Here is a 13,339-nt window from a genome sequence, read left to right on the forward strand (position 1 = left end):
TTCTTGCTAATTCCACATTCAGAACCATTGAACATAGAACTCAGTGGATTCAGTGTTGCTCACCAAGTTGAATGTATCACTGTGAGTTTTCTCCTATCAATAAACTTTTCTTCTCTCTCTCTCTCTTTCTCTCTCTCTCTCTCTCTCTTTTTTTTATAGGATCTGGGGATAACGAAAGTGGGTCATATGAAACGAATTCTTCAGGGAATTAAAGAGCTAGGAAAGAGCACTCTACTGTCTGAGGTGTAATCCTACTGGTGCTACTTCTTGAAAGAGGGAGAATGACTAGTAAATGCTAAATTATCAGAGGCAGTTTGCTGTCCTTGTAGTTTACTGTGTGGATGAAAAAGCCTAAGTGTACCCTATGTAGGTGGGTTTATTTATATTGTGGGTGAAAAGCTTGGCTGGAGGTGTTAAGATTTTGTGCCAAACAAAAAAAAAGTACATTCTGTGAAGCCATTTTCTTATTGTGTGGACCTGGCATGTTCAACATGCACATATTGAGGAAAATCTAGGAGCACAGTAAACTACAATGTCTGAAAGATGGAATTGTGAAGTGGAGAATTTCCTTCATCCTGGTCTAATGTGGCTTTCCTACAATGCAACAACATATCATTATGTGGAGACAGGTTTCACTTTGACTGATCTGAGACAGAGCTTTTTCCTTGGAATCTCTATTCAGAGGAGAGAGATTAAAGTCTTGTAGTTTTGCATGTGAGATTGATACTGCCTCAGGAGCCCAGCATTCAGTGGTAAAGGGAAAATACAGTTAACTCCACAAATACTGTGGGTACAAATTACAGTGCACGACGTTTCTGCCTGAACTGATTTTCTTTTTGTTGCATGACACATCTAATACTTTTAACACTTGAACAACCTCAATATTAGTTTTAAAAGGATTTAATTTATTACTCCCCAAGTACATTTTTGTTGTTTTTTTTTCTATTGTTTAGTGTTTTATTTTACCTAAACATCCTGTGGTTAAGAATTTGTAGATGTGAATACGTTGTGTTTGTGCCATATTCAACACCAATGTACATTTTATGTAATCTAGTTTTCTTTCAGTAAATCATGTGCAGTAGGTATATCAGTTAAGAAATTTTTCTCATCTTATTAAGAACCATTGTATCATAAAACTCGTACCTGACTCCTCAAATGAAAAGTTTCTCATAGTTCATTTAAACTAAAAAGTTCTTTCATGTTCTGTCTTGGTTGTGTAACGTATCCTTGGTATATTTATCACACACATTTCCTGTAAAATATTTTTTCAGACATTTAAAAATATTTCACTTTGATATTTATAACCATCTTCTATGTGACAAAAGCAGGCAGGGTATTAACCCAGTGCTGACTATTTCCATATTGTACTTTGGGGCTACCTAATAAAATTAAAGAAAAGCAACAATTTCACCCAGATGTAATCTTGAGATACCATTTCATTGATATTCCCTAAACATTTGTTTCCCAAATATATAGATAAAAGAATTCATAGAAAAGCAACTAAAGGAAATTGCTCCAAAAGTAAAGACTGGTTAAATATTTGATTTCCTTACCTGTGACTTGTGCATGTTACAGCTGATGAAACCACGAAGCTCCAATAGAGCAGGTCCCTTCATCCTTCTCTGGGTGTCCATCAAAAAAGAGCCCACCGGGTCCTGGCTCGAAGGCCGTTCTATTCCATCACATATCTATATCCTGATGCTTTCATGTCTAATTCATGAACATATCTTAACTCCCACCAAAATCTTTGTTTGCCGCATTAAAAAGAAGGAACCATGAGAAGTCATTGAAAGGAGGAACTTTCAGCCTAAAAGCTAAAATTGGTTTTCAGGCATGGATTGGTCATTGTCTGATGTATATTATATGATTCTACACTGACATGTGCATAAGACCATTTGCTCCTGCCCCTTTCATGCTCCCTACCTTTCTTTATGATCTAAGCACTTTCCTGTTAGCTTGCAAAACAAAAGAGATAGAACCAAAATTTCACAGCTTTTATATCAGAGGTGCCTCTCATGCTATACCAAAAAGAGAGAAAGAGAAAGCTACCATGGGAAATATGGAAGTCTGAGGTACACTTACCAAAAACAAATAAGCTAAATAAAACATTTCTACTTAGCTTTTAAGAAAAGGAAGTTTTTTTGTGCTCTTATATATTCAAGAATGCATAAATATCTTAGTGTTTTAAAATGAATTCTTTTTAAATTTTCCTTGACATTGACCCCTTTATTTTAAGGGGGTATATGTGATTATCTCTATGTGATCTCTATATATACCCAGTAAAATCTCAACTAACTAGGGGCAGCTAGGTGGCGCAGTGAATAAAGCGCCGGCCCCAGAGTCCGGAGGATCTGTGTTCTGTTCTGGCCTCAGACACTTAACACACACACACACAGAAACACACACAAACTAGCAGTGTAACCTTGGGCAAATTACTTAACCCCAATTGCCCTTCAAAAGGCAAAAAAAAAAATCTCAGTTAACTACAACTTGAAAACTGGAACTAAATTTTTTGCTGCAATTGTATTTTAAAAGAATCGTGCCCCAAAAGCAACTCTGATACCATGGATTTAATTTTTAAAACAAAATTAGAGCAGTATTCCTTGTCTGTGTGCAAAACTGCCTCCATTCAATCTAGTATACTGACAGCTATTCCTGGGCTTTATCCCTTGGCCTCTCCGGACTCCCATGAGCTTGATGAGAGAGCCAACTTCCTGTAGCTAGTAAAGTACAGAAAAGAAAGCAAAGAAACCTTTATATGCAGGGTTTGTTAGGAGGTTTGGGGAGCAAAGGGGAAGGATGCTTGCTCTCTGATTCATACCATGGGAAGGACATGAAAAGCTCATTTCCCTGGACTGAGCTTGGTTGAGTTACTACCACTACCATGGTGGACACAAACTTCCCCTGATTCCTGCACCCCTACCCCTTCAGGGGCTTGAGGATATAACAGAAGGAGTTGTAAAGCCCCACCTTGGGCCATCTTTTATAAAGTGAGAGGTTGGTTTCCGTTCATTCTTTTGGATTAAAGCAGAGGGTAGAGTAACCCTAGCCAAAATTTTAAAATAATTTCTTTTCTTGTGCCTAAGTCACTACAGCTAACTTCAGACATATTCCTCTACTCTTTTATCATTTACCAATTCCAACTTCCTTTGTTGTCTTGGTAACTTGAGATTTCTTCTCTAGTTGAAATCTGGTCCTTGGTGACCACAAATGAGTGATCAGAAGATTGGTCTTATGGGAACTGGAGTAAGATCAGAGGTGCTGGGCTTCTATGTCCCATCAAACCTACCATAAACTCTAGTTATGTATGCTTAGATGTCATAGTTTGTTTATGTAGTCATTTAGCCCAAGTTTAAAAAAAATTAGATTAATTACTCTAGTTAGATGGTATTCTTATATCAATACCACCTCTGCTCAGACTTCCATACTTTCTACGGCAGTACCTTTTGATTTGATTCAGTGTATATTTGTTCCAACGAAATATTCATAAAGGAATCTTTTGGCAACAAAAGTCCCATAGTAACCTTTTTATTTTTAATTTAAATATGTTCGTGCTTGCTTTGCCTCATGTTTGAGAACACAAAGCAGTTCACAGAAAGGATTAATTGTGCAATGAATAAAAATTGGGAAGTCAAAAGTGATCACAACTGAAATCACATTTTACATGTAAGCCCTTCAAAGAAAGAAATAACGAACTAGACAAGGATATATTGTTTCATAGTGTGCTGTCTTAATTCTGTAAAGTAATACTTCATAAATTAATGGTACCTTGAAAGAGTACTCTGAAAGTTAACTCACTACTTCCCTAACCTCAGTCACATAGTTTCTCATATGATCTGTCCTATTGTCTGTTATTTTAATCAAGTATCTTTTCAGAATTCACTTGGCTTAAGAAATCCTTCACTTATCAATGTTAATGTACAGGTTGTTATTTACTAAAACATTGCCAAAGATGCTCTCGCCTTTTGGTGCCTAAGTGGAACTACTCTAGGCTGTTTTAATTAGGTGTTGGTTCAGGAAAACAACTTTAATGCAAACTGTGACTTAAGACAACTCTATTTGATATTAATTCTACACATGATTTCAAAGCATACTAGGAACGGTTTCTTATTGAGAAGTCAGTGTTTTAAACTTTCATGTTTATATAGATGTGAATTCATTATAGGATGTAGATATCTAATTATGCACCGAGAAAATCTCTCAACCTAATAAATGCTCCTGTCTCCTCTCCCTAAATAACTTGCCTATGCACCTTGAAAATGAATGGAGAATAATGCTATAATGTTAGACAAAGGTTATGCAAGTGGAAGGAAAAATGAATTGTATAAATTAGATAAGAAAAAACCTGCCCTGCAATTTTCTCAAATAAGAGATTGTGTATTGATTGAAGGATGACCCAAACAGCTCTCATAGAATTTAGTCATTCCTTATTCTTCTTTCTACTAGTGCTAAATAAAGTGTGGGGGGTGGGTGGGGATGGGAGGCGGGCAGACATAGTTATGGGTATGATGGTGGTGTGCGTGAAAGAGTCTAAAATTTAATTTTATTGCTTTGCTATGACTTCCTACTGGTTTTCCCCCTCTTCGTACAATATTTTTAAATTGTGCTTCCCTCTTGTTTCTGGTAATCAGCTCTTCTATCAACCTCTTTATAGGATGGTACTAACTGCCTTTGAATTATAGGAAGTTTTCTTAAAGAAACATTCTAAATTTGAAAAATAAGTCAGGATTATTATAATTTTTTTAATAGGGAAAGAGAAAATTACATTGGTTTTCTCCTTATCACTATCATACTTGTTCCTTCTTTTTTATTTTCCCCCAAACTAATTTTTTTTGGTGAAAAGGGGTATATAAAATGTAACACTTCAAAGGATTTTGAGGCAAAAGGCAGCTGTGTTTTAATTTTTTTGTTTGTCATATATTCCGTCTTTAGGGAAAAGGAATTCCAATATATTCACTTCTAATGCATCAAAGTTCAATTTAGTATCAAGTATAAACACTATTTCATTCAATAGAAAACAAGAACTTTATTCTATTTGTATGTTTAACATGCTTTATTTACCTTTGTTTATATTTAGTCTCCTTTCAAAGCCTCATTGGAAAAAATAAATAAAAACAAGCCATAATGTTAAAATTGTTTGCCCTACCCAAACACATATTTAAAAATACTGTTTTTCTAAGTTATAAATGTTGTGTGTGTGTGTGTGTGTGTATGTAAAACATGGTAAATTATCTATTTGGTAAGAATTGCATTTCAGAGTAAATTAACAAAATCTAGAGGAAGGTAGTGCTACTTCTATTCACTTAAATACATGAGTTTGATACTCTGTTAAATAAAATATGACATGCAAGCTGATAAGGACATAGAATATATTTTGTTTGTGATCCTTAATGTTTGATTGCACTATTAATGTTTACCACTGTTTATTCATATCTATATCTATACCTCTAAGTATTAAGCTTATGAATAGCTAATTTTTTTTACAGTTCTGGTAACTGGTAATTAGTGTTCTAGAAGGTTTTGATAAGTGTAATAGTTGCAGTTTTATGAAAGAGATATTGTATATTAAGATAATAAATTGGAGTAATATATTTATCCTATAACTAAGAAATTACATGATAATTCAAAATTGTCAAATGATAAATTGACTATTTGTCCTGTCTCAGAAGTGAGTTAGAAGTCTCACTTTCACATTATATAGCATATTTATACAACAGGATTTTCCTTTTACTGATTTTTTTTCCAAGTGAGAGTTTTGCTATGATTTTTATATCAGAATATTATCATGCTGCTTGTTCAAACTGCAAAGATTTATTCTGATTTGCAGGAATTTTAAGCAGATAAAATATTTGAGTAACAAACTAGCCTTATACATTTGGTTAACTTTGGGGCAAGAATTTTAAATTTTAATATTCTGTTTTTGAAGAAGAAAGAAAAGGAAATGTTGACATCCATAGCAGTAATGATAGATGGCATTAATAAGATAATAATCAGTAGAAGGCTTTACCAGTTGTATAAATCAATGTATTTATCTCTATAAAATATATTAAGGAACTTGATCTTTTATACAAAAATGCATTTTCTAGTTCTTTTATACTGCTGTTGCTTACTTGTTAATAATGCTGTTAATAATTTGCTTACATACTTGAAGCACTCATTTCTGCCAAACAGAAGCCCATCTTGTTCTTTTCTGAAACCCCTTATTAATGAAAAGATGATTCTCTTTCTTACAGATACATGGATGACTGAAATTATATAGTGCAGGGTAAAGTCATTTGGGATGTTATTATAGAATTATTATATTTTTTAAAGTGTGGGAAAATCAGAAAATGGAAATGATTTTTTTTTAATTTGAGAATGTTGATGTTTTAACCACATGTTCCAGTATGCTAGTTTTTTCTTTACCACCTAAGCAAATTTCTCTTCAAACCCAAACTTCTGCCTAATATTAATTGTCCATCTTTGTGGCTTGGGAGAAATCAGTAGTTGCACACCTAATATATATATACAAATAAGCATAGAAAGTGTTTCAGTCTTCAGGGAAGCATTAAGTCATTCAGGGAAACCCCATTCTGGGGTTTCATTTACACAGTTATTTAAAAATGAATTTGCAGTTTCACTATCTGTGTATAGATATAGTTTATTTGCATTCTTTAGAAATCTAAGGAACTATTTTGTTTTGTCATCATTTGCCAACAGTCACTTATACAACTGGGTGCATATTTGTCTTTTTAATTATGTTGATACATGTTTTAAATGTATTTTATATGGAAAAAAACAAGTTTTGAAAAACAAGATTTTAAGCAATTTCAAAAATCAAACCATACAAACAAAAAAAAAACCCAAAACTGTTCCAAGTTAATATGAAACAGTGTCATGTGCCTAAATTTAGTTCATTATTCTTAGAAACCCTAAAGTCAATTTATAAATCAATTTGTTTTTATAAAGCAACTGACAGATTTTATGTATTTCCAAACTGTCATAGAATATTAAGGATACTTTTCAAACAAATTATTGTGAGTGCTTTAAAAAATAAAAAGGAGAGTAAGTCACATTATATGTTATCTGTTGACATGTGAACTGATATACAGTGACAACTAAGTTACCAACTAGTATGGTTAGGCAATATGCTTTTGACACCAAGGTCCAGTAGAGTACTGGTTCCTTCTGGGTACAGCCCACTACCAGTCTGGTTCTTGCTGTAGTTAACTTTCTTGCTTGGCTTTTTTCTTTTTTTGTACTTCTACCCTTTCTATTAACTTTCTCCTTAAAAGAAGATAGAAATATGGCTTTAGATATGGAATATATTATAAACATGATTTATATGGCCTGGATGAAAATCTATTTACAATTGAGGAAGAAATGTAGAAATCAGGATTTTTTTTTTTGGTTGACCTAGGAGGGAAAATCACATAAATCAAAATAATCTTATTAAAATAAGCAAATAGGCTGCTAGCATGAAGCTATAGTGGTAAAAGAGGCACTTTTCTCATTGTATAATGAACTGTTATGAGCTTTTACTTTAAAAGTGTCTTTACATGGGGTGGCCAGGTAGCACAGCGAGTAAGAGCACCGGCTCCAGTGTTGAGAAGACCTGGAGATCGAATCCTGGGCTCAGACACTTAGCACCCACCCAGAAACACCTGGTCGTGTAACCTTGAGCAAGTTACTTAACCCCAATTGCGGCGGCCAGGTGGCTCAGCGAGTAAGAGCACCGGCTCCAGTGTTGGGATGACCTAGATCAAATCCGGGCTCAGATACTCAGCACCACACCCAGAAATAATTGACCGTGTAACCTTGAGCAAGTTACTTAACCCCGATTGCTATTAAAAAAAAAAGTGTCTTTACTTAAGGATTTGATCAAATATGTTCACATTCTTTGATATAAGATAATGTGTCTTATGGAGCCATAGTTGGCATCAAAGAAAATACCTTGTACAGCAGATGTTAAAATCTAAGAAAAACTGGATTAGAAATGGTTGGTCAGGTGTTTTCATTTTTTTCTTACTGACTAAATTAGACTGACAGCAAGACTGATCAGTAGACTATACAATAAGAATATAAAATGGATGAAAAATAATGATTCAGTGGCTTATTTGCAAATGAGAAGAAATTCAAGTCCTTCCTTAAGGAAAAAAAAAGTTAAATTATTGAGTAATTTCTCAACATACAGAATAGTGAGAATGAAAAAATTAAAATTGTTTCAGCAAATGAGATGAATTCTATTGTTACTAGTTTATGAGAGATGATGGAATGATAATAAAATTATCTGGTCTCCAGAGGATGATAGTAATTGAACTTTACATAAAAAGAATTTCCCCTCTAGCCAAAGAACATAGTAACCACTAATTGGAAAAACAAAAATATAATATGTACCAGTGCCATTAATGGAAATTTGGGGATTTTGGAGACACTTTTTTTTTTTAGTGCCAAATCAAACTTCTTGTAGTGCCTGTGCTGTTGAGGCTATCACTGGGGCTGGGAGGGTCACTGGATAGATGAGTATCTCAAGTTACATAAAATCTGTTAGCATTTAGCTACATCTAGTAAAACAAGAATGTAAACATAAAATCCAGACAATATTTCTTTCATATCTTTTCAAAGGTAAAATTTAGGAAGAATCTCAATGTTCATCTAATAGTATTAATTTATAGGATTTTCCAAAAGTCTTATTGTAGCGTTAAGCTCTTGGAAGACCCTATATTTGCAAGTGTGTATGTATGTGTGTGTGTTTGTGTGTGTGTATTTGTCATAGCTATAAGCTAAACTGAAGTTTCTGTCCATAGCAGGGAAGAAAATTTAACAAATTCATGAACTATAGAATACCAAAGCTAAACAAAACCTTAAAGAACCTGTAGTTTAGGGATTCTTAACTTGGTGATCTGGTGAAGTTTTATACTGAACCTCTTCTCAAAGTAATGTTTTTAAATGAACAAAATAAAATCCATAGGGTTACAAAGGAAAGCAAGAGTTATAAAAAAATAAAGATGTAATATTTTTTCCCCATCAAAATTCATGGACCTCCTGAAATCTGTTGGGAGAGGGGAAGAAAGGAAGAGGTCTGTGGACCCCAAGTTAAGAATTCCTACTCTAATCTAATCCCTTCATTTTAAAGATGAGGGAACAAAGATCCAGAAAGATGATATGATTTGCCTTACACACGTGGTATGCCCTGAAAGTGTGTCTTGATTGATTGATTGCTCAAGATTACATGGTGATTAGTAAAAGAGCTGAACTCAAAAGTGAGATCTTTTGATTCTAGGTTCAGCACATCTACTCTACCATCCTACCTCAGGTGATGCTGAACATGTTTTAGTAAAGGAAAATAGCTAGTTACCAAAATGACAATTATTTTTATCAGAAAATATTACCCAAATGAAATTCTTACTTCAGAATATAAACCTATGAAGCTCACATATATTTGTGAATTTAAAGCACATCATAATTCACTGATAGGCATCAATTATTCTTTTCCTATTTTGGACATTTGTATTTGTCATATGTAATACAAACACACAGACATTTTACATATTTATCGAGTGTTCAGAATGAACTACATTTTCAATGCCTTTGCATACTGAAGAACAAAATGAAACAGTCAAGTAGAACTTGTTTTTAAGTAAAATGACCTAAACATTCTCAATCTTTAAATTTTCCAAGCACTTCTAGTTTATTATCACTTTTAATTTTTATTGATACCACAGTCTAGAGGCTTGGGAAATTACAGCATCCCTTAAAGATTGAATCTGTTTACAATTAAACAGTTTTCCTTTTGAAACTTCTTTTCTGTCATGTGAATTTAATACTAAAAAGATATTTAAAATTTAAATTAATCATATTCAATTTATAAATTTGAACACCAGGGCTTATGTAATATGACAAATGGAAGAGCACTTAATATTTTTAAAAGTAGGTCTTGCAGAGAAATGAAGTATATTTTATTTAAATTAACATTGGATTCATAGTGAAAAGCAAACATACCCACCCTTGGCAATAACTAAAGTGTGCATTACAAGAGATTCATTCTATCTTTATGCTCAGATATTTTCATAGCTTAGTGATGACATCAAGAATATTTTAACCACTTTTGTTTAGAAAGATAAAAGGTTAATTGATTATTCCTCATAATTATAGGCTGATATGTATTGACTGATCCAGTTGATAGTTTTTACGTTTAAAATAGAATATGAGTCGGGGTGGCCAGGTGGCTCAGCGAGTAAGAGCACTGGCCCCAGTGTCAGGATGACCTGGGGATTGAATCCGGGCTCAGATACTTAGCACCACACCCAGAAATAACTGGCTGTGTAACCTTGAGCAAGTTACTTAACCCCAATTGCTCAAAAAAAAAATAGAATATGAGTTAAATTCAAGATTCATCTCAGGAGATTGAATTTTCTACTTTACTTTATAGAAACCAAAACATATAACATGGGGTGTTAATCTACACCTATAGGGAAAAAAAAACACATGTGAAGCCATTTCAGACTTTTTGAAGACATATATACAAATTCATGGATGTATAAATTACATATATCTATATGTTTGCATTTCTACTCTACTTATTATGGAATGGAAAGTAATAGCATATAACATTCAGATAAGGATATGTAATAATCCTAACATAAGTTTATAGTAAACATATTTTCAGATTCATGTGCATTAACATCTGAAATAAAGAATCAGTTGTGAGTTATAAGAGACGAGTCTGAGCACTGGCAGTTTGTTGGGTTTTAGGTAGGGGTTTGCTTTGTTGATGTTGTTTTCCTGAGAAAAAGTCAAGTATATCTATGTGACTACTAAATGCTAAAGGAAAAAATTCCTGTTGCAATTAAAAACATTATTTAAACAGACCTAATTTAGAATCACAGTTTTCATCTTTATTAAATGTCACCCATTTCTAAGCTTCACATAACTAACAAATCTGTTTTTACCATACAAACCATCTACCAAAGAAAAGGTGAGGCCCACTAATTAGACATGACATCTTTACACAATACACATTTGTTTTCTCTTTCAGCAAAGATGATCACAAACTGAGTGGATTTCCTGTTCATAATCATCCTGACCGTATGAAATTAAAGTGCAGTTCCTTCTGACTCTTACGCTGCAAAAACTAGTCTTTTGGTGGTATTTCTCTCCTTTTCAGTCCTTGTCATTTGATTGTTTTTAAGGATTCACTTAATCTATTGTCAAACTCATTATCAGTTTATGCCCAAAATAGGCAAAATGGCTTCTCCCTGTTACACAGTGGGCTCTGTTTGCTACAGAAAAGAGTGAAATTGTATGTTTGGCAAATATGTCAATGAAATACATCTATTAGAACAGGAGTCTTTAATTTGGCTTTATTTGCTTTTAATAATTGTAAGGAAATGTTGAGTTTTGTTTGTTTACATACTGTTTACAATGGCACAGTTTTATTTTTAATATATATGTATACAGCAATTGAGGTATATTTATTGCATACTATTTTAAAGATGTTTTATGTGTTTTCACATTTGGAATATATTGTTACATTTCCTTGTACAGAGATTTTGGTGGCTTTGTTAATGTAGTTAGTAATTTTTATGACTACTAAGTGACCAGTTTTCGGTGCCTTTTATTGTTGGATGCATGATTACATATTTATTGTATGGAAGTCACTGAGATGTGTATTTTTGTACCCTGCTGGAAGCAATGGTTGATTTTGTTGTACATAATGATGGGAGATGTTTCTCCCAAAGGATCCTTACTTGAGATCTTCCTTCTCAAATAAACAGAATGCATTCAGTGAATGTGTCAAGTCTAAGTTATTTCATGGTTGTAGGGAAATGGGAAGCTCTCAACTACAAGTAATAGACTTGGAATGTTTCTGCTGCTTTTTTTTTTAACAAGAACCATGACCACTCCCAAAATGCACAAATATTGAAAAGCATGTAGTCTATAAGACATTTAGATCTAAATTTTGAGACCTTGATTTCACAAGCCAAATATTAGCTGATTATGGGGTTGAAAATCTGAATATTCCAGTTCATCTTTATTAACTTATTATATGCAATCTTGGATCAATACATTTATTTCGAGGTGCCTCTTTTTCCATAAATGGAGAGAAATAGTACTTTTTAAGCTTCTGTTAAGAAAAGCAACAAATATTTTAAAACCTTCTTTGGAAAACATTTTTGGGTACCAGGACCTCAAAAAACTGGAGATTTTACTCAGACCAACTCCTATTCCATTCCTATATCAATCAAGTATACCTTTAAGTCTCTTACTTGATCTGAAGGTAGTGGAATTCTGTTGATGATACATCAATCAGTCAGTAAGCATTAAAAGTACAACTAACCTAAGAATCAAGAGGCTTATCACCAGAAGACTGACCATCAGGTGAGGAAATTTTTTTTCAGTCATTGTCATCACTGGTTCACTACCTTCTCCACCTGGACCCTCAGAACTGCTCTCTTCTGGTTCTCTGCCTACCCATTCTTTCTCAATCTCCTTTTCTGATCATGACCCATGTCCTGCCCTCCTTGCTTGGGTGTATGCCAGGAATCACTAATGGGGTCTCTTTTCTCTATATACCCTCTTGACGATCTCATTAAGTTCCATAATTTCAATATGCAGATGACCCAGTCTATGACTGAGTCTAGACACATATCTAGACATCTAGACACATATCTCTCATCTCTCAAGCTCCACCTCCAAATAATCAGTAGCCTGATTTCATTTGGTAGGCTATGGAAATTCATTTGAGCAGAAACATAACTCTATATTAGAAATTTAAGTAAAGATGAGTGAGAAGAGACTGCAAGCAGGGACACAAGTTTTGAACCTATTGCAATGATCCAGAGGAAAGGTAATGAGAAATTCAACCAGGCTGGTTGCAGTGGGAATCCAAAGAAATGAGTAATTTGAGAGACAGAAAAAATAGCATTGACAAGACTTGACCAAGATTGGGAGATGAGTTTTTAATATAGTTGACTGGGTGAATGATAGTCAAGTCAAATCAAGAAGCTTGTGTTAAATATCTACTATGTGCCAGGCACTGTCCCAAGCCCTGGGCATGTGTAGCAGCAAGTGCCCTAGCATACCCAGGATGGCTGCTAGCACAGGTTCTTAGATCTGCTTTTCTAAAGGAAAGCAACTCAAAAAGGGTTAACAATCTTACTTTAGTCAAACATTTATGATTTACCTAGTTAGGGGGGGAAAGAAAGCACCCTGAACTTCAGAGAACACAAACAGAAGTTACAAGAGAAAATAACACAGTTCAGCAGACAGGGCTTTCAGATGTCTGACCATTACATCCAGATGGAGTCAGTTACCAGAGAAGGAAACACCAGCATCTGGGTTTTCAAAGCCGGGGGGG

The 13,339-nt window shown here is 34.0% G+C and overlaps 1 protein-coding gene across 10 annotated transcripts in view; it reads left to right on the forward strand.

The window, feature by feature from the left end:
• DGKH (diacylglycerol kinase eta) overlaps nucleotides 1-11,771 on the forward strand; it is a 239,064-nt gene extending 227,293 nt beyond the window's left edge. For 8 of the 10 annotated variants that reach the window (XM_069068656.1, XM_069068662.1, XM_069068657.1 and 5 more), the window contains one exon: nucleotides 160-11,771. In XM_069068656.1, coding sequence (XP_068924757.1) covers nucleotides 160-249 — 90 coding nt within the window. In that variant the 3' untranslated portion in view covers nucleotides 250-11,771. The remainder of the gene's footprint in view (nucleotides 1-159) is intronic. The other 2 variants (XM_069068661.1, XM_069068664.1) reach the window with 1 other exon arrangement.
• The last annotated feature ends 1,568 nt before the right edge of the window (nucleotides 11,772-13,339 follow it).

The sequence above is a fragment of the Petaurus breviceps genome, unplaced genomic scaffold (assembly GCF_028583685.1).
Source record: "Petaurus breviceps papuanus isolate PSGF00001 unplaced genomic scaffold, PetGlider_PUasm1.0 90769, whole genome shotgun sequence".
Taxonomy (NCBI): domain Eukaryota; kingdom Metazoa; phylum Chordata; class Mammalia; order Diprotodontia; family Petauridae; genus Petaurus; species Petaurus breviceps.